The sequence below is a fragment of the Tursiops truncatus genome, chromosome 1, assembly GCF_011762595.2.
Source record: "Tursiops truncatus isolate mTurTru1 chromosome 1, mTurTru1.mat.Y, whole genome shotgun sequence".
In the NCBI taxonomy this organism is placed as follows: Eukaryota; Metazoa; Chordata; class Mammalia; order Artiodactyla; family Delphinidae; genus Tursiops; species Tursiops truncatus.
In genome coordinates, this window is record NC_047034.1 from 183,672,760 (window position 1) to 183,692,748 (window position 19,989).

The 19,989-nt window shown below is 65.7% G+C and overlaps 1 protein-coding gene across 1 annotated transcript; it reads right to left on the reverse strand.

The window, feature by feature from the left end:
* Positions 1 to 54: 54 nt before the first annotated feature.
* On the reverse strand, positions 55 to 19,697 carry SAMD11 (sterile alpha motif domain containing 11). The gene is given in 15 exon segments (XM_073798100.1): positions 55 to 322; positions 438 to 548; positions 855 to 979; positions 1,204 to 1,700; positions 1,789 to 1,867; positions 2,093 to 2,192; positions 2,194 to 2,209; positions 3,151 to 3,313; positions 5,024 to 5,158; positions 5,337 to 5,426; positions 8,398 to 8,522; positions 12,541 to 12,591; positions 14,169 to 14,347; positions 17,870 to 17,961; positions 19,059 to 19,697. Coding segments are annotated over 15 exon segments (2,526 nt in total). The 5' UTR covers positions 19,576 to 19,697; the 3' UTR covers positions 55 to 76.
* Between the last annotated feature and the right edge of the window lie 292 nt (positions 19,698 to 19,989).

Genomic DNA, 19,989 nt, shown 5'->3' on the forward strand with positions numbered 1-19,989 from the left:
AGGAGGATAAGCTGTGGGGTTGGGGGCCTTTGCTGGGGAGCAGCCGGCAGTGAAGGATGGGGGGTCTGACACCAGCTCAGCACAGAGGCTGGGAGGGGTCCGTGGGCCCTGGGAGCAGAGCCATGGTTCCGTTCTCCTGCTTGGGTGAGGCTCGGCTGGCAGGGGGCTGCGCACCCCCATAGGGCGAGGGGGCCGGTGCTGGGGACAGGGGCTGCTCCCCTGAGTTGAGCTCCCTCTCGGGAGCCCGCAGTGTTGGTGGCTGCAGCGGCAGAGCCACGGGGAAGCTGGCCATGTAGAAGACTCGGCCCAGGCGCTTGGCCACCTGTGGAGAGACGGGCCTGGATGGGGCCTGCGGGGCTGCCACCGTACAGCCACACGCAGAGCCTCAGTGCTGCCCCTCCGTTGTCTGGAGACCACTGCCCCCAGCAGGCGCTCACCTGGGCCCGGATCTTGAGAGCAGGCCCCAGCTTCAGCCCCATGGTGGTCAGGAGATGTTCCTCTGTCAGCAGGGGCAGGGTCTCCCCGTCAATCCCCTGTTCTCTGAAGACCTGGGGGTGGGGGGCACAGTGTCAGGGCATGAGTGCCAGAGCCGTGCGTCCTGGGGTGGCCTCAAAGCTCTCCAGAGGAAGCGGAGCCAAGAGGAGCGGCTGGCGCAGTTGCAGGAAGAAGCGTCAGATGAAAGTCTCCTGTGTGTTAGGCACGTGTCCCACCTTGGAGGCGGAAGCACTGACAGCACGCACTGACTGGGGGCACTGGTGCATACCCCACCCCCGCCGTCTTTGAGGAGAAACTTGGGGTGGGAAGCAGCACTGGGTAGCGGGGGTGCTCAGACCATCCTGGGCAGGTCCCCTCACCGGTGCATATTCTCCGCAGCCGGACAGGCCGCCCACAAAGCTGCAGACGTCGTCCACTGTCCACTTGCTGACATCCTCGGGCGCTGTGGCCCCCTCCCCATCCATGAAGAGGCCCCCCGTGGCGCCTGGGTTGGGGGTAGAGTGTTACTAGGACTCTGGCCAGCTCTTTCCTATGCTCCCACCCCGGTCTGCTGACCTTTGCTCGCCCTAATTGTTCAGAAATGTTGGACTGATGACGGAAAGGGATCTTTCTCCCGGTGGACGCCCTCCCTGAGACCCTGGGTGGGGGATGGGGGACGGTCTCCTTCCACCCCATGGAGGGATCTCAAGGCATGGCGGGGGTGCCCACCTGTGTGGAAGTAGGGGCTGACCGTGTAAGGCAAGCCCAGGGGCAGTGGAGGGGGCAGCATGGACCCTGAGGCAAGCCCCTTCCCCTCAGAGCTGGCCCCTCCAGTTGGGCCCTGGCCCCCAGCAGCCACCATCTCGGGGTCCTCTCCGTCTGAGTCCTTGGGGGGCTCATCTTCAGAACCGTCTTGTGCCCAGAGCCCAGCCCCTGTGGTCTCCTTGGGCTCACTGGGCCGGGCTGAGGCAGGGCTGGGGCCCCCCTTCCGAGGAGCTCGGCGGGCAGGCTCCTGGGGCGGGGTGGGGGGACCGGGGCCCGGGGGTCCCTGGGGAGGCAGGGCCAGCAGGGGCGCAGAGCTGTGTCTCAGCACCAGCATAGCCCCGCGCCGCTGCAGCTCCTCGGCACCGTCGGGTGGGCGCAGGGCGGCCTCGGGTGCCAGCAGCTGCGGCCGGTGCGCGCTCTCCAGCTCCTTCTGGCGCAGCAGCTCTGCTGACATCTCCAGCCTGGCCGTGGAGACAGACCGCAGAGTATCAGCCAGCTCGGCAGTGACACTTCCCGCCCCGCCGCCCCACCCCCCGGTGAAGCACCTACCGGGCCAGGTTCTGCTTCCGCAGGAGCTCCTGCTGCCGGGCGAGCATCTCCGCCTGGGCAGGGGGCAGGAAGCCGTAGCCTGGTGGGAAGGGGACAGACCACGAGGCCGGGTGGCCGAGTGGTCCAGGGCCACCCAAGCCCGCCCTGGTCTGTCCTTGGCTTCCATAGGGGGAGGGGCGGGTTCGCCGGGAGCACTGATGGACACGCGGTCTGTGACAGACGAACCCGGCTGGCCCCGCACCAACAGCCCCACCCCACCCCCCAACCTCCGGGGCACAGAATCGCGCACCAGCCTACTCCTCACCTGGGGTCTGGCACAGTGCCGAGGGCACCCCCAAAAAGGGGGGCCTGAGGTGGGGGCCCAGGGCGATGTGGGGGGCATTCTGGGGCGACAGCAAGGGGGGGCGGCTGCGACAACTCCCTGTGGACAGCAGGGTGGTGAGCCGCGCGAGCCGCAGCCTCGGGCCCCCTCCCCGCGCGCCCCCTTCTTCCCGGAACTGCCGCCCCCCGCCCCCGCTCCGGCTGCCTCTGCTAATTGCCGGCCCTGCGGGCGGTCGATGTGCGCCCGCCGCGGCTCGGGTCGCCTCCGCCCCCGCTGGCGGCGCCAATTAATCTCGGCGGCGGCGCGGAGGCGCTGGCCCGGCGGGCGGCGGCGACTGTGGCGGTAATTACCGCGCTGGGGCCCCCGCCCCCGCGGCCCCTGCCCCTAGCCGACCCTGCGCGGACGCGGCGCAGTTAGCCGCGGTCCGGGAGGCGGCGGCTGCAGCCAGAAACTCGCGGGCGCGGGCGCGAGGGCGGCCTCCCGGCGGGAGGGGCGGGGAGCCTCCGAAGTCCTTCCGCCCCAGCCCCCTCCTGGGGTATTCCGGCCCCTACAAGCCCCGGAGGCCTCGCCTGTGCTGCTAGCGGCTCCGGTGTCTGAATCGGTACTGCTGGGGGGCTCTCCCCGCCCCCAGCTCTCCTCCGACTTTGGGGTTCCCAGACCTTGCACTGCCCCCCCTCCTCTGTCTCAAGCCCCCTCACCTACCTGTTGGGGGAGCAAAGCCCTCAGCTGTCTCAGGGGCACCTGGATTCAGCGGGCCCCACAGCTGCTCCGTGGAAACACACCCCACCCAGAGAGATGGTCACCCCCACACATTCTACCCCAGAAGTGTTCTGGGCCTCTGCCCGGCTGCCACCAACCGAGGCCCGAGCACAGTGCCCGGTTCACTCAGGACCCTGCGGCTGTACAGCGGCGAAGGGGAAGTGCGGGCTGTGGACCTCACATGCAGAAAGCAGGGGATAGGTCTGCCAACCGCAGCTCTGTAGCCCCGAAACAAGCACAGGGAATGTAGGGGTCTCTCTGAAACGCAGGCACCCCGATACCTCTCTGAGAAGGACGGGGCGCCAGCTGGGGCGGTGACGTCTCGGTGCTGAGCCAGGCCCTGCTTCCGACGCTGACCTGCTGTGGATGAGGGCAGGTGGACTTCCAGGCCGCTGGGGCTCCTCGCGGCTGCCGCTGCCACCTCCTGCCGGACCCTCAGGAGATCTGAGGAGGGGGCAGCAGCAGCAGTGACCCAGAGGCCAGCCCCCACCAGGCCCTCATGTCCCCCACACCCTGTAGTACACTGGCCAAGGACACGCAGACCCGGAGCACATTCTCCCACCGACCCTGCTGGTTCGTCACCGGGACAGAAAGACGAGCAGAAGGCCATGGGGCAGGGCCGACACCAGACATCCCAGCGCAAGGCCCGCTGGTGGCACCCACCGGTCTTGGGAGGGGGGCCAAGTGGGCATTTGTAAGGGATATGGGGATGTCAGAAACAAGAAAGTGGTTGGGATGGAGAGAGGGAAAGGTCTCACGCGGGGGAGTCTGGTGGTGCAGGAACCAGAGTTGAGACTGCCGAGAGCAAGGCTGCAGAGCCCGTGAGGGGAGGGGTCGTGCAAAGGCCCCACAGTGAGGGCAGTGGGACCTGTCCAGGAGTTGGGGCGGGTCTCCAACCCCCTCCTAGGTAACACCCGGGCCCACTGTGCGGTCTACGCACTCTGCTCCCCACCCCTGGCCCTCTGTCCTGTTCAGGGCCGGACCTCACAGTCCCCCCCCGTAGCCCCCCCACTGTGCAGGCTCCGCCGCCACCGCCTGTTTATAAATTAATTACCCGAAAAGCGGAGGTGGGTCCTGCCCGGGGCCGGGTGCCAGGCCGCAGAGCCCAGCCGGCGCGGCCGCCCGCATCGATCCCGATCCCGGCAGGGCCCCGCGCCCCCGCCCGCCCGCGGCCTGGGTTATTTACCGTCGGCTCTGGGCGGGGGCCTGATTGACAGCCCGACTCCGCGCCGCTCCCCGCGGCCATCGCCCCTCCCCCGCGCAGGCCGGCGGAGCCGGCCCCAGGCAGGGCAGGGAAAGCAATTAAAAAGGAAGATTTTTAAATTATTAACATTTGGTGAATTATTCAGGCTCTCGGTGCCTGACTGCCCTGGGGGACAGTGCCTGTGTAAGGAGAGGAAATCCGGCCCCGTTTTCCCAGCACCCTCTCACCCAGTTCCAGCCAGAAAAGGCAAGCCCCCGGCCCCAGCCCCCGGACTGGGGTCTGCAAAGCCCGGGTGCAGCTGGACAGGGTGCTGGACTGTGCCCTCGCGGTGGCAGGGGGGCTTCCAAGCGTCCCATCTGGGAGCCGGGTGGGATGGGCATGGCGCCTCTGTCCGGAGCGCCTTCTGAGCACTGGTGAAGGCCGAGCGGCCAAACCTGAACCGTCGCCCATCCTGCTTCTGGACGTACGTCCACAGTGGACTTTCAGGGGCTGACTGCTGCCCCGCTCTTGGCCTCCCCGAGGAGGGGCCTGGCACTCGCCAGACGGAGCCGTCCAGACCAGGGGCCACGGGGCCCTGCGTGCGCTGGGCCTGGGGAAACCCCCACCTCCCACTCTCGCGTGGGCTCCCGAGACTTAGCTTCCTCATCTGTGAAGTGACAGTGGCCATTCGAGGCCCAGCTGGGAGAGTCTGTGGGAGACCTGTTGTGGGGGGACTCCCCCAGATCCACCCAAACAAGCGCTGCTTGGGCAGGGGGAGGAGGAGGTGGGCCTCATTGCCCACCTACAAGGGTTTTCGAGGTTTGAGGGGCCGAAAGACCTGCATGCAATCCCAGCCTTGGTGTCAGCAGCCAGAGACCCCAGGGCCTCTTTGCAGGGTGAGCAGAGACCTCTCGGGACAGGGAGAGTCCGGTGCACGTGGTGGGCTCTCATGCTGGGGAGGGGCTACATACCGTGGCCGGGGAGGCCCAGGTGGTAGAGACGCTGAGGGTCCTCAAAGGTGCCGGCCTCACTCAGGGCGGACACCAGCCGGCGGTAATGGTCCTCGGGGGCCATGCCGGGCCCTAGTTCCGGAAGCAATGGACCCTCTGTGTTGGGCAAGCACAGGAGAGGGGGTCTTCCCCTTCAGATACAGCCGAGGGGGAGAGGCAAGGGGCTCCCCTCTTAGAAACTGCTGCTGTGCTGACCCTGCCCTGCAGAGGGTCCGGGCTGTCCCCCTTCCTCTCCAGTGCCTGTGCCTCCACCCCCCGGGGGTCGGGCTCACACCTTGAGGGGACTTGCTTCGGGCTTTCTTCTCCGAAGGGCAGTCACCGCTGATGTGGGGGGAGCGACCCAGCCTCTTGCCCAACAGGTCACCTGGGAGAGGGCAGAGTGAACCCCGCCCTGCCTCTCAGGGCTCGTAGGGGCCAGGGCGGGAACAGCTCAGGCCCACCCCAATACCGGCCTCAGTCCCGGCCCAGCTCCAGCTCAGCCTGGAACCACACCCCTCATTCCTCAGGGGTGCCTGTGGGTCCTGGCCAGGTTAAAGCCGTGCCCAGCCTGGGGTCCCTCATGTGGGGCTGGGACAGGGCGAGGGCCTGGGACGGTCCAGACCCTGGGCTCTGGACTGTGTGTGCATAGATACGATGGGAGATCCACAGCTACGGCCTCAGGTAGCAACTCGGGACCCCACAGGTGCCATGCTGCCCGCACCAGCCAGACTAGTCTCCTCTGCAGGGTAAGGAGCCTTCCTCAGCACCCTGATTTGACTGGAAACCAACCTCTCCTCCTAGGGTACGGGTGAGGACCGGCAGTGCAGAGTCCCGTGCCAGGGTACCCAAAGCTCTTCCTAGAGGCCACAGACCCCGGCACACCTGCCACACCCATTCTTCCTGGGCCCCTGCCCCCAGGCCACATCCCTCACTGCCCCCAGAAAGCCCGAGCCACCACCCTGGCCTGGCCTGTCACACACATGCCCACCTGCCCGGCTGGGCTAAGCCCCCAAGGGCACCCCAAGCAGCCTCACCCACTGCGTACAGCCGCTCACGTGGCCCAAGCCCCGCCCCAGCCCCACCCCCATCCTGAAGTCCTCTCTCAGGTCCCACATCCAAGCCATACTCATCCATCCCGGCCCCTGCACCCAGACGCCAGGCCCCCTCCCGAGCCCAAGGCCTGGGAGGTTTCTGTGGAACAGCTCAGCAATTGGCTCGGTCTCCTGGACCCACCACAGTTACCTACCCTAACCCACCACAGTGCTGGCCTCCCGTCCAGACCCCGTGCTCCTGGCCCCCTCTCCATCCTCACGGGGCTCTGGGTGGGTGAGGGGCCCGCCTTCTCCTTATTCCTTTAATCTGTCATTTTTATCAGGTGGGGAAGTGCGTGCAGATCAATCTGCACTTTACAGCTGACAGAATGGTGCTAATAACTTATTGATCTCGGCTACCTCCTGCCACTGGCCGGGGCCCAGGGGCCTAGCCCCAGGCCTTGCACCGGGAGGGACGAGGGACCGCCCAGACGAAGGGTCCTACCTCAGTGACCTAGCAGGATGGGTGGGGGGGTGCTCAACCTGCACAAGGCCCCTCGGGAAGCCAAAGGGTCTCCGGCCAGCAGGGCTGCCGCGTCCAGCTGTGCCAGACGGGAAGGTGGGTCTGGGCTGGGTCCACACCTGCTGCCCGAACCCCACCCTGTATGCACGCCTCCTGGACCCAGAGAACGACCCAGGGCTCTCACCTCCCTGCGATCTGTTTCCCATTTTCCATGCTGGGGGTGGGGCTCCTCTCTGCCTGGGAGAGGTGCTGGGGAGCACCTGACTGTGGGGGGGACCCACAGTGAGAACCAGGCCCATGGCCGCAGGGGGCTCCTGCCGTGGGGGTCTGGGGCTCACCAGGCCCTCATGAGGCCACATCTACTCACAGGCACACCCGGGGCAGCCAGAAGCAGACACACACACGGTCGCCAGAGGTCTGCAGGGCCGCCCCAAGCCCTCTCCTCCCGACCCTTCCCGCCCGGGTAAGAACAGGACTGACACGTGCTGCTGGGGCTGAGAAGGTGAGGGCGGGCGAAGGCCTCCACCCAGGGGCCGGCCGCAGGACGTGGGAGCCGCTGAGAAGTGGAGTCCCGAGAGGAGGGCAGGGCTCGGGCGAAACCTGGACACACGTGGTGCCTCATGCAGACCACGTGGGACCCCCGAAGTGCTCATATGCGGGCCTTGCACCTGAGCACAAAGAGTGAGGGCACCCTGACACACGCGTGTCACACGGGCGTGAGTGGATACCCAGGCCTCTGGCCGGGTCCGGGGCGCACACGCGCACTCAGGCCACGCACCATGGGGAGGACTCCACGTGTGCAGGCAGCAGGGGGCCTGGCGGCTCAGAATATCTCAACCACTGTGGGGCTCCGGAGGCTCCCCCGATTGATGGGGCAATTCGATTTTATCAGCCGCCTGCTCCGCCCCCAACACGGCTCCAGAAGCAGCACTCCCCCAGAGGCCTACCTAGGCACAGGCACACCTGGAGGCCCTGGTGGGGGTACTCAGGTGTCCCAGGACGGTGGACCATCCCCTGCCCAGCCTTCCTGAGAGCTGCAGCCACTGCTGGGAACTTCGCGGGTTTGCCCTGGTCCATAGGGCAGCAAGGGACCCCTGCCACCTCCTCTCAGCACCCCCCCACACCTTCAGCCACAGCTCAGCCATGCCGCACAGTCTCTGCAGTGGTGCCTCGTGGGTCCCCAAGTTGTCCCTCCCTCTGAGCTCCTGCTGTCACCAAGAGCCGCCCCTCCTCAGGGACAGAGCTCCTGGGCCAGCACACTCCTGCCCCACCCCTGCAGAGGTCCAGGCCCCAGTCCCCCTTCTCTCAGGGCGTGGCCCCCTTCCCTCTCGGGGCCCCTCGCTCTGTGGGGTCGGTGGGTACTCCGCGCGTGCAGAGCGTGTCCCTGCCCATCCGGGAGCCACTCCCAGGTGTGCACCTCGGAGCCTCCGTGAGGCCTGCACTCCCTGACTGTCCTGCCTTCCGCTGCCCCTGGGGCCTCCGCCGCTCCAAGCCCCCTGCAGCAGCAGCCACGGTGGAGCCACCGCCTCCGCCTTCTGTCTGCACGGCTGGCCGGGATTAACACAATTACCATCACACAGAGCCCCGGGGGACAGCCGGCCTCGCCCCCTCCCGCCGCCTCCGCTGGCCTCCCTGGCTGCCCGCCAAGGCTGCTGGGGGCGGTGGCGGCACCCAGAGCCGACGGGCAGAGACGCAGGGAGGGCCGTGGGGCGGCCATGCTCTCGCTGAGCTGCCCTGGCTCCGGCAGCCCCGTCCTCATCCCCCGCCACCCCCCCACCCCCGGCACTGCCCTGGCCCCTCACCTGCGGCTCCCAGGCCGACCTCCACGCTGCCTCTCTGGAATTCACAGCGGCTCTGATGCTCGGGCATAACGAGGTGGCGGCTGCGACGCAGGCTGGATATGAGGGTGGGGAGGTCGCTGTCCTGGCTGCAGCGAAGCAGATGGGGAAGGTGAGACCCGGTGGGGCTCCTGACTGAGCTCGCGTGTGAGCGCTGTGAGCATCTCCATTCCCTGGTGGGTGTGGGCTCTCACCCTGACCCACGCAGGCGCCACCTGGGCCCACCAGCTCCTGCCGAGTGTCGGCTGGACGTGGAGGCCTTGCCCTCAGACCCCACTGCTGCTCCCAGGGAGGGTCTGTCTGGAGTGCAGGGCTGGCCCTGTCCTGCAGTGCTCTCTCCAGAGAGACCGGCCACGGTGTCCCTGCCTCCTGCCTCGGGGGGCCTGCTCCTGGGGTGTAGGCTGCCAGAGGGGCCCAGCACTCATTCCTGTGCACGTGCTAAACTTGCAGTCACCCATGGACTCTCGATTTCTTCAAATAAGGAAACCGAGGTTGAGAGCAATGTCTGCAGCCAATGAGGTGTGCGCGTGTCCAGGGACACACAGGGGCGCACGCACACTCACCAAGGCCTGCAGACACACACAGACAGACGCGCACCGCGGTCCCCGGTGTGCCCGTGCTCAGGACACTCTGTCCTCTCCAGGGTTCCCCGCCAAGAACCCTGGGATGAACACAAATTTAACTTTGTTCCCTCATTTCTCTTACTGTCAAATCAGCTCAATGCCTGTATCACAGAACCCCAGAGAAAAGAGGGAGGGAATGGTCCCCCAACCCGTTTGCTCTTGGGGCTCTGAGAGCATCTCCTTTAGCACAGGGAAGGGCCACTCGCCACCTTGCAGATGCAGCCAGGAGTGGCAGGAAGTTGGGATACGACAGAAGAGGAGCAGGGACGGACCCCAGCCCGCCCTGTGACACCCCAGCGCTCCCTCCCCAGCACCCTCGCTCCCCAGCCCACCCTGTGACTCGCCAGCGCTCCCTCCCCAGCACCCTTGCTCCCCAGCCCACCTGTAACGGAGCAGCCTCCTGTCTGGGCCACTGCAAGGGGGGCCTCCACTGAGTGACCTGGGAACCAACCCTAAACCTCATTAAATAGCCCCCAGCACCCCTCCCCCCAGCCTGGGTGGCTGGAGCACGCTAATCCAGAGCTGGCCCCTAAGCAGATCAGTTTCAGCTCCGAAGCCTCCAGGGCTGGGCTCTAGAGCCTCTGGGAGACCCTGATGCAGGCTCTCTCCCACCCCCAACCTCCTTTCCCTGGAGGCGAGAAGGCCCCCGCCGCCGTGCAAACAAGAGGGCAGGTGGGGTGGGAATAAGTACTTTATGGGATTAATTGGCAGCAATCCTCACCCCCTCTATCATCCTCATCAATGCGGGGGCGGGGCGGGGTGGGGGGGGTGGAAGAGAGAAGTGCTGTCCTCAGCACCAGGGAGGGGCGGCGGGTGCCTAGTGGCGAGGCTGCTGCTGCCACGGAGCTCTCCCTTGAGGGGACCCCCTTCTGGTGTCCCTAGGACTCCGGCAGGAGGGGGACCAACTCCCCAGAGACTGAGGAGTAGGGTCAGGCCCCATCAGTTTGCTCCCCATGAATCCTCAGTCGAGAGCCCCACGCAGGGACTGGGTCTGCCCCCGTCACCACCACCGTGGCCAACAGTGCTTTCACTCGTTGGTCATTCAGGCACGGGAGGTGCTGCAGCCCCAGGGAGGTGAAGCCTAGTGGGAAACAGGCCACAGTCCACCCACCAAACCCCTGCTCCCTGCCTTGGGGGTCTGCCCCATGGGCCCCAGGAAACCTGTGTGGTCACTCCGTCGTTCACTTTACATAAAGCCTGGTGTCATTCACGCCAGGCTTTATATAAAGAACCGTGAACAAATTTTGTACACGCCAGCCTGAACATGTGTGAACCCTCAGATCCCGTCTCCCCGTGAGGGGCCCTCGGGTTCCTCCAGTGCCTGCTGTGCTGTCCAGCCCTTGTCCACCTCCGGGCCAGCTCAGGGGCCTCGGGAGGGCAGGGGCCACATCTCCTGCCTGCTGCCCAGGATGCAGGGGGCCTAATGGGGAGCTCCAACCAGGCAGGTGGTTCACTGCAGTCATGCAGACAGAGGGACGGGGACGAATGGACCGACGGATGGAACCGATGGACAGACAGACAGATGAAGATCGATGGATGAAGTCAGATGACCAGACAGACGGAGGTGGACAGACAGACATGGACAGGCGCTACTGGACCGACAGAAAGGATGGCAACAGCAGACAAACAGATGGACAGAGCCTGAAGTACAGACAGCAGACTAGAGACAGAAAGACACATGGACAGGGCCAAAAGGAGCCAGGAAGAGACAAAGACAGAGCCGGGGTGGGGGCAGTGTGAGGCTGCTGGGCCGTGTGCTTGCCAGCCCTCCCTGGCCAGACGCCGGGGTGTGCAGTGGGGGACTGGCGGGGGGGCCGATGGGCTGTAAGTCCTCTTAGCTGAGCCCCTCAGTCTCCCCTCTGGCAAAGTCCAGAAAATCAGCCCTGCTGCTCTGAGCGCCTGTGCCAGGCCGAAGGAGCACCCTCACACTGGGGCCTGGCCTCTTGCTAGGGGCTCCCTGCGTCTGGACACCTGGGCCCTCTCCCACATCCCATGGCCAGGTGGGGTGAGCAGGGGCTACAGGCAGCGGAGGAGCAGCCTGGGATTTCCCTACAGGCTTCGCTGACAAACTTATCATGTAGCTTCCCAAGTAAAAGGCTCATAAAACGTCGTCAATGTTCATGACGGTTCATAAAAATGATCAGTTGAGTGGGCAACTTCAAAATGAGGTGGAGATAAGTTTAAAGATGTTTTCATTGTAATTTGGCTCCAGGACCCAGACATTCTCAGAAATGTAAATAATAACACATCCGGGACTTCCCTGGTGGCACAGTGGTTAAGAATCCGCCTGCCAACGCAGGAGACACGGGTTCGAGCCCTGGTCCGGGAAGATTCCGCATGCCGCGGAGCAACTGAGCCCGTGCACCACAACTACTGAGCCTGCGCTCTAGAGCCCGCGAGCCACAACTACTGAAGCCCGCGTGCCTAGAGCCCGTGCTCTGCAACAAGAAGCCACCGCAATGAGAAACCCATGCACCGCAACAAAGAGTAGTCCCCGCTCGCCACAACTAGAGAAAGCCTGCGCGCAGCAACGAAGACCCAACGCAAAAATAAATAAATAAATAAATAAATAATAACACATCTGGCACAAAGCCAGGCAGCAAGTGGGGCCACTCAGTGCTGGACGCCCACTGCCTGCTCGGTTGGGCCCTTCCTGGGCCTTCCCTGGAAGCGCTGGGCCAAGACTTGACCCCACTGAGCAGACATCACAGGCACCACAGCCTGGGCTCTGCCCACAGACTGTCCACCCCTGCCCTTCTGAAACGGGGGACTTGGGTCTCCCCAACACGCCCCAGCCTCCTCATCAGGTTCCCTCATTTTTATCTCCTTACTACATCTTGGATTGGCAGCCCCCTCAGCCTCTCTGCTTCCACCATGCCTGGATCACCATGGACTGGAGCAAACCCCCAACCTGCTGGGCGGGGCCTCCAGCAGGACCTTGTCAAAACATACACTGGTTACTCCCCTGCTCAAGAACTTTCAGTGGCTCCCCACTGCCTGAAGGACAATGCCAACAGTCCCAGCATCTAAGGCCCTTTAGCATCCAGTTGAGCCAGGCCTACCAGCTTCCCCTCCTCCCTTCTCACATCCCCTTCCCTCCCTCCTCCATGTCTTTGCAGACATCCCCTTTCCCTAGTGAACTCCTATGCATCCTTCAAGACCCCACTCACACATCACCATTCTCACATCCCAGTGGTTCTCTGGGAGGGTGGGAGGGGCTGGTCATGGCCTTAGCTCTGGGCAGATGGGTTTCAATGTGCGAGGGGGAGCGCACTTTGGCTTCAGGGTTGGGCAGTCCAGCACCCACGGCCGTGCTGCTGTCACAGCCTAGGCACAAGTCAACGGACAGACGACGGACTAAGGAGAGGAGGAGGGGAGGGAAGCTGGAGAGACTGAGAAGCAGACCCAGGGGACGTGGAGCAAGAAGGCTCTGTCCTGCGCATGCACAGCATGTGGGGGCAGCCTGGCCCCAGCCTGGCCCTACCTGCAGGACGTCTCTCGGAAGGAGATGTTCACATCCCAGTGGGTGTGGACTCTGCAAAGAGAGAAGCAGAGGGTCAGCGTGGCCTCCAGGACTCGGCACGGGGACAGCAGGACGTGTGTGTGTGTGTGTGTGTGGGGGGGGGGGGCACACCCTGTGTCTGCCCTGGAGCGCCAGCCTCAAGGGAACTGGGCTGGCTCAGAGCACCCTCAACAGGCCGGCGGCTGCCGCCAGGACAGGCTCACGGGGCAGAAGCCAGCTCCTGGCCTCACCAGACAGAGGAATCGGGAAGGGCAGAATTGAGAGCCCGAGTCTCTGCTTCTTGTTGCAGTGGAACCAGAGCAGCCCCCACGCTGTGCTGGGGGTGGGGCTGTGGCTTCCTCTGCACGTGTCACTTGTGTGACTGAACCCAACTTCCTAGTTGCTAGAGCTGCTCCGGGCAGGGAATGAGCCCCATGGCCACTGTCGGCTCCAGTGGTGGCCCCTGGGTCCCGGCTGCTGCCAACCTGCCTCCTGAAAGCGACCATCACACAGCGGAGGCAGGCGAGGGCAAGAAAGGAAGCAGCTCTGCCCTGTGCCCACGCTCTCATCCCAGCAGCACCCCTGAAAAGGCCCTCGGGCTGATGGAGGGCAGTGGGAGGCCCACGTGGTGCTTCACCTTAGCACGGGTAGGAGTGGGGGCGGCAGGGGGTGTGTGTCTCGGGTGGCCCGGACGGTTAGGGTTAGGGTAGGAGAAACTGGAACATGTTAAAAGACCAAGCAAGGGGCTTCCCTGGTGGCGCGGTGGTTGAGAGTCCACCTGCCGATGCAGGGAACACGGGTTCGTGCCCCCGTCTGGGAGGATCCCACATGCCGCGGAGCGGCTGGGCCCATGAGCCATGGCCGTTGAGCCTGCGCATCCGGAGCCTGTGCTCCGCAGCGGGAGAGGCCACAACAGTGAGAGGCCCGTGTACCGCAAAAAAAAAAAACAACAGACCAAGCAGGAAGAGAAAGGGCCTAAAATTCTGGGGATGCACAAGACACGCCGGACAGACAGATGATGGACCTACAGATGGATGGAAGGATGGAAAAAGGGGTGAGTGGACAGAGGGAGGGGCCTCTGTCAGGAGGGGAGAAGGTGGGAGGTCAGGAAGGGTAGCCTCAAGCCTGGGAGGGACAGTAGGAGCCGGGGGGAGTGGCCCCTCTGGTGAGAGCGAGCGTGGGGCCCGCCCAGCTCCCCTTTCCCCGCCTGGCTGCGGTGCCGCCAGACCCTCCTCCTGGAGACGCCTTCCTTCCTCACACCCAGTGGCTCCGGGCCTCCCGGCCAACTACCCTCCGTGGCCTGCTCTGGCCGTGACCGCTGGTGATGCCCGCTCCCCGGCGATGCCACCGAGTCCTGGCCCGACACTCGGCCCCCAGGCGGGGGCAAGGTGGGCTCGCAGCCATCCTGTGGCATGTCCCCGGGGGTCCAGGTTCTGTTTCAGCCGTGGCAGCTATCAGCGTCCACGGAGACACAGCAAGCTAAACTGGGGCCCTATCCCCAGGGCAAAGGCCCCCCACCCGAAGCCTGATGTGGCCTTCCGCTGCCTGGAGACCCCAGTTCTGCCACCTGCCAGAGCCCGCGTGCCCTCCCACCCTGGCCCTTGAAGCACCTTCTTTTCATGATACGGACATGCGGGTCGTCCTCCTGCTTCAAGCCCAGCCGCTGCCCACAGGCCGGGCCACTCCTGTCACTGTCACTACTGGCTGAGAAGCTGGGGGTCAGCTCCTTCTTCAGGACACGGGCAGGGGGCAAGGCAACTGTCCTCTTGTCTGCCAGCCGCCCCCGGTTCTGGACAGGGAGTGGGGAGAGGAAGGTTAGGACAAACCGGGTCGCTCAGCTTCCTGGGTGCCTACAGCAGAGGGGCCTCCAGCCTCCAGGACCGTCACAACCGGCCAGAGGCCAAGACAAGAGCAGGGGGGCAAGGCCTCCACCAGGAACCCCTGAAGAGACTGCCTTCCACTCCACCCTGGGGGGCTGGGGTGTGGCAGTGCCTTGTCGGGGCTCCACACTCGGCCCAGGCCCCTCCACAGGCACTCGCCTGCTGGAGACCAGCGCGGCTTTCCCAGCTCCAGGGAGCGCAGAGGGGCCGCGAGTACCCGCGGGACGCTGTGGGTCCTGTCACCGTTCAACGTGCAGTTACCTCTGCCTGCATGTCTGCCTGGCAACCCCCCTCACACTCTGCGTGAACCCCCCACCCATGCCAAGCCCACCTTCTGATTAGTGCCAAATGGAGCCCAGCTCAGGGGGAGCTGAAGCTGGCCCCTGGCAAATTGCAGGTCTTTGGTTCACAGGTCACCTGGCAGCTGAGACCCTTTGTCCCACGGGCCCTGGGGGGGGCTCTGCCCCCTGGGTTAGGAACTAAAAGATTCGGAGTTTTTCAACGAGGCGCACCTGTCCCGGCCCTGCGACCGCCACGTGAGTGGGGAGCAGGGGCACACGTGCAGGGCCCCCACAGAGGCGCTCAGAGCCCACGCACAGCCGGTGGCTCGTGCTCGGGCCCGCACGGTATGGTACCTGCCAGTGCCTGCAGGCGCTGCCACCCTAGGGAAAAAAAGTTCCTATTGTCTGGTGGGCAGGGGGCTCTTTCTTATTTAATAACAGGTGACTGGTTCAGGGAGGTGGCAGGGGCCTGGGGCTTACCTAATTCTCTTTCATCTTTTCAGTGACCGAGGCCTCCTAGGACCCCACCCTCCTGTTGCTAGGACAACGTGTCCCCGCCACACGCAGGACACACGCAGGAGCTTGGGGAAGAAGGTGTCCAGGGGGCTCTCGCCCCTCCCCGCACAGCATCGCCCTGGATCTGAAGGGCCGCGGTGTACAGCCACCACAGTGCTACCCTCCAGAGGAAAGGTTCTCTTCAGACCCAGACCACCCTCACCTCCACACGACCCGTCCCAGCCCCAGATTTGGGCAGTGCCCCTGACAGGCTCTGGGAGCCAGTCTCTGCCACACCTGCCCTCACACATCCACCCAGGAGGCCCCCCCATGGTCGGCTCTGCAGCACACACTCAGCAAGATGGACTGGGCAGTGCTGGGGACGGGTGGCGTGGGGGGGAAGGAGCCGGGGTAGGCCTGCAAGACGAGGGGGCCCGGCCTTGGCTCGGTGCTACACCAGCGACAGCAGAGCTCGGGCGAGGCGGGGTGGCGGCGGGGAGGGGGTGACTGCCCATCTGGGCCCCGAGCCTCTTCAGGCCAGGCTCTGGGGGAAGGGTTCCCAACAGCCCTGACCTGTCAGGAGTGTGCTCAGCTGCAAAGGCCCCTCGGCTCTGCCCTTCTCTAGCCTGCTGTAGCCCAAGCAAAAGGACCTCCTCTCCTGCCTTTCCGCTTTAATTAAGCTGTTCTCTTAAGAAAAAAGTAAATGCATTTCTCTCTGCTTCTCATCTGTGGGACAAGGAAGAGGAGAGGGAAACAGAGCAGTAAGGCTGCCACGTGGGGTGCGGCCAGACCAGCTAGGGTGGCCTGGGATGGCCCCAGGGTGGGGGGCCAGGATGGGCAGCCCTGCTGACCCTGGCCAAGGACAGGGAACTCACATGCCTCCCCCACACACACCAGAGACCTCAGCTGCTCACCCCTGCTCAGCACAGAGATTTCAGAACTGGGTGCTAAGCCCCTGCCCCAGCCACGCACTGGCTCCTCAGACAGCGAGGGTGGGTGTGTGGAGGCCGGCTGCGTGAGCCCGGCGCCGTGTGCACACCCATATTCTGTGACCGTGCGGTGTGCACACACCTGTGGGCCTGGCCACGGGCAGTAGGGGAAAACAGTCTCTCTGTGGAAAAGGTGGGGCCTGGAAAGACAAGGGGGTCCATGAGACTCCTTCCTTCCTAAGGGAGGGGTGCAGGGATGGGCCTGGGAGGGACCGGGCTCAGAAGAGGCAGGCCCAGGTCTGAGCCATCCCTCATGCAGGGCAGGGACCTGGGAGCCCCTGACAGGCAGGCAGCCCTGCAAGCAATGTCCTAGAGGGGGCTGATGCTGTGCTCAGGCCACCTGCCCACCCCCCTCCTACGGGAGACCTTCAAAAGGGGATGATGGGAGAGGCAGGGCTCCTCTCACCCGGGCAGAAAACCCAGACCAGCCTGGAGGGTGTCCTCTTGGGCACCAGCTGCTTGAGAAGGGGAGCAAGAGCTCAGCCTCCTGCCCCAGGCAGGTATGGTGGCAGCGGGCAAAGGTGGGCTGCCTGTGTACATGCTCTGTCTGGGGGGCTCTGTGGGCGGGCATGCCTGTGAGTATGGCGAGCTCATGCCAGACAGTGTGTGGGGTGGGCACGTGGGGAGGTTCAGCTGCGTCCTCTTCCCCTGCCCAACTTGTGTGTCTTTACAGGACTGCGTGTGGCTTCCTAGCTTGCCCACCCCCAGGGCCCACGAGGAATCCAGGACATCCCCTCCCCCACCCTACCGCCAGTCCAAAGTAAACAAGCTGAGGGCGGCCTGCAGGGTCCTCTCAGGCCTTCCTGGCAGCGGGGCTACCGAGTGGTGCCAGGAGCCATGGCCCTAATGGGCTCTCCCCCAGGGGCTCGAACTGTCCCCCTCAAGGAGAAATTTCCTTTTCAGGTTCGCCCTCCAACCACTGCTGCCTGGAGGGCGTGCGACGGGGAAGGCAGTGCTTCAGGGCAGGCACAGGCCCCGCCTCTCTTGCTCCCCTAGGCTAGTGAGGGGCCAAGAGACGTCTACACTGGGTTGGAGGCCCCACACCAGCTCCCAGCTGCAGTTCTCTTGACACCCAAGGCCCACACCGCACCTCCTGTGCCCCAAGCTGGGTTGTATCCCCGGACACTCCTGGACATCTAGGACCTTGCCCTGTAGGGCTCCAGCCCTGGGCACCCAGAGATGCACGTCACTCACATCCAAGCCTGTGGCCACCCCAGAATGTACATCCAGGCCAGCCGACACTGTCACACTGTCACATCCCAGAACAAGCATTCCCTTAGGACTGGCCCCTCTCCCAGGCTGGGCCAGCTGACATGGTGACCCCCTCCCAACCTGTGACAAGGCAAAGTCCCCAAGCCCCAGTCAGGTGACACTGTCCAGGGAGGAATCCTTCACACCGTGGGCTGTCCCCAGGACCTCAGGAGAAGCAGCTCCCAGACTCCCAAGGAGAGGTTCCAGGATAGGCAGGACCCTGCCCTGCATCAAGGGGGTGAGGGCTCTGGTGCCCCGGGATTCCCACCCAAAGTCATCTCCTCTCTTAGTCCCTGGGGGCTCCCTCCTGCCCATCGGCAGGGTTGAAGTTAGGACTGATCCTAGAAAATACAGGCACAAGCTCCGCGGCGGAGAAACAAGACCCCGAAGCCCCAACTTTTCTCCCGCATCTCACCACCGGGGAGGATATTCGACAGCCTGGACAGTCGCAGATCGGAGGATGCACCTGCAGGATCCCCTTGGACATAAGCGTCTTCAGACTTTTCCCTGCGAGGAGAGCCGAGGCAGGACCAGTGAGGGAGCGGGGCGGGCACAGGTGGGGCCGGGCACGCGGGCACGCTTCCGGGGCGCTGTCAGGGTCAAGGCCAGGTTCCCTCCCACCACGACTATGAACACCCGCCTCCGTCCAACTTCCGAACCCTCCGCCAGGCCTCGCGGCTCACCCTACCCTCGCGGACGCCGCGGGGATCTGCAGAGCTCAGAAACTCAAGATCCGGTGAGCGCCCCCCCTTGACGGAGGGCGGCCTTCTCCCCTCCCCCTGCGCCACTCCTCCCGCGCTCCACGCTCTCCAAGCCGGTCCTCCGGAACCCGGAGCCGGGCGGAGGAGGGTCGGGCCCGGCGCAGGTGAGCGGCGCGGTCGGGACCCGGGACTGCGCTTGACCTCGTGGAGCCGTGAGCCCCAAAGTCGACGAGCGTGACCGGGCCCCTAACTTTCTAACCACCCCCTACCCCCGGCCTGGCGCTCACCCCGCCTCCCCCACCGCATGCCCGCTCTGGCGCCCGCACGTCGCGCCCTCGGAGCCAGACTCCTGCGGGAGCCCAAGCGGCTGCTCCCAGCCCCGCCGCCGCTCGGCTCCGCGCGCGCTCCCGCCCCGACGCGCGCCCCCGCGCCCCCCACCTGCCTGCGCCACCCCTGCACCTTGCCTTTCGCTTTACCAGCGCGCGTCCGCACCCGGCCGCCTCACGTGTGCCCCTCCACTCCCGCCAGAACCGGTGGCTCCTCGACCCCGCAGGGGAGTACCCCGCCCAGTCGGCCTCCCGCCCGCTCTCCCGAGTTCCCGTAAACTTCCCCGTGAGCCTCAGGCCCAGGAATCCCGCAAAGACCTTCCGGACGGAAGGAGCCGCCGGCTCGTGCGGCCAGCGCTGCGGGGACCGCGGAGGCCGAGGGCGCTCTGCCTGGGTCCACCGAGGCGACCGTGCTTGGGGGAAGGGGGCGTCTCTGCGGTGGCCCCGGAGTCGCAGCGCCCTCTCTAGGCAGAGATGGAGTCTCCCAGGTGTCAGGACGAGGGGGGTCCGGACCCACGGGTCCTCGGGGAGCAGAGGGGAGGGACCGGAGAGGCCCGCGCCCCCACGGCGGCCGCACCTTTGTGGCGGATGCTGCGCTTCCAGTCCTTGGCCGTCTCGCGGCCGCTGACGAACTGGAACTCGTTGGGTGTGAGCCACTCGCCGCGGTGGCGGATGGACGGACCCTTGCTGCCCTGGCAGAGTTTGCGCACGTAGAGCAGCGCGCGGTTGGCGCCGCACTCCACCTCGATGCACGGCTCGCCGTTGTCCAGCAGCGGCTGGAAATCCGGTGCCGCGGCCGCAGTGGCTGAGAAGCGCTCGAGGGCCAGAGGGTCTCTGGGCAGGTGAAGGTGCGGGGCGGCCTCGTGCAGGCTCAGGTAGGCGCGCGGGGCGCGGAGAGGCGGGGGCAAGAGCGCCTCGTAGCCCGCGGTCGCGGCTGGTAGCGAGGCAGCCGGGGGCAGGGCGGCCGCGGCGGGCAGTGGCGCCAGGTAGCCGGGCAGCGGCGGCAGTGGCAGCGCGGCCAGGGTCGGGTGGAAGGTGGCCAGAGCCAGGGCGAGGTCTTCGCGGCCGGGTAGCTCCTTCTTGACCGCCGGCATGGTGGGCGGGTGGTCCTGCAGCCTGGCTCTCCGCAGCCGGCCCAACTAGTTCCGGCCCGGGCTGGAGTTGGGTCTCGAGGGCGGGGGCCTGGGGGGCTCCTGGCCGCGCACCCGTCCTCGCCGCTACTGCGCCCCAGCCGGGCCACCTCGGACCGCTGCCCGGCCGGCTGGCGGGGCCTCTGCTGCCTGAGACATGGTGCTGCCGGAGCTGTATCGATCCCCGATCGACCTGCCCAGCGCCGCAGCTCCAGGACCCTGGGGCTCCACAGGGCGCTGGGCCACCTGCGCCCGCGCCCCCCGGGGCGGCCCCGCGCCCGGTTTGCTGCTGCGCCCGCCGGGCCGAGCCGGGCAGTGAGGAGGTGTGGAGCCTCCGGCCGCGTGCCCCGCCCCGCCGGAGGGTCCCAGGCCCCCGCC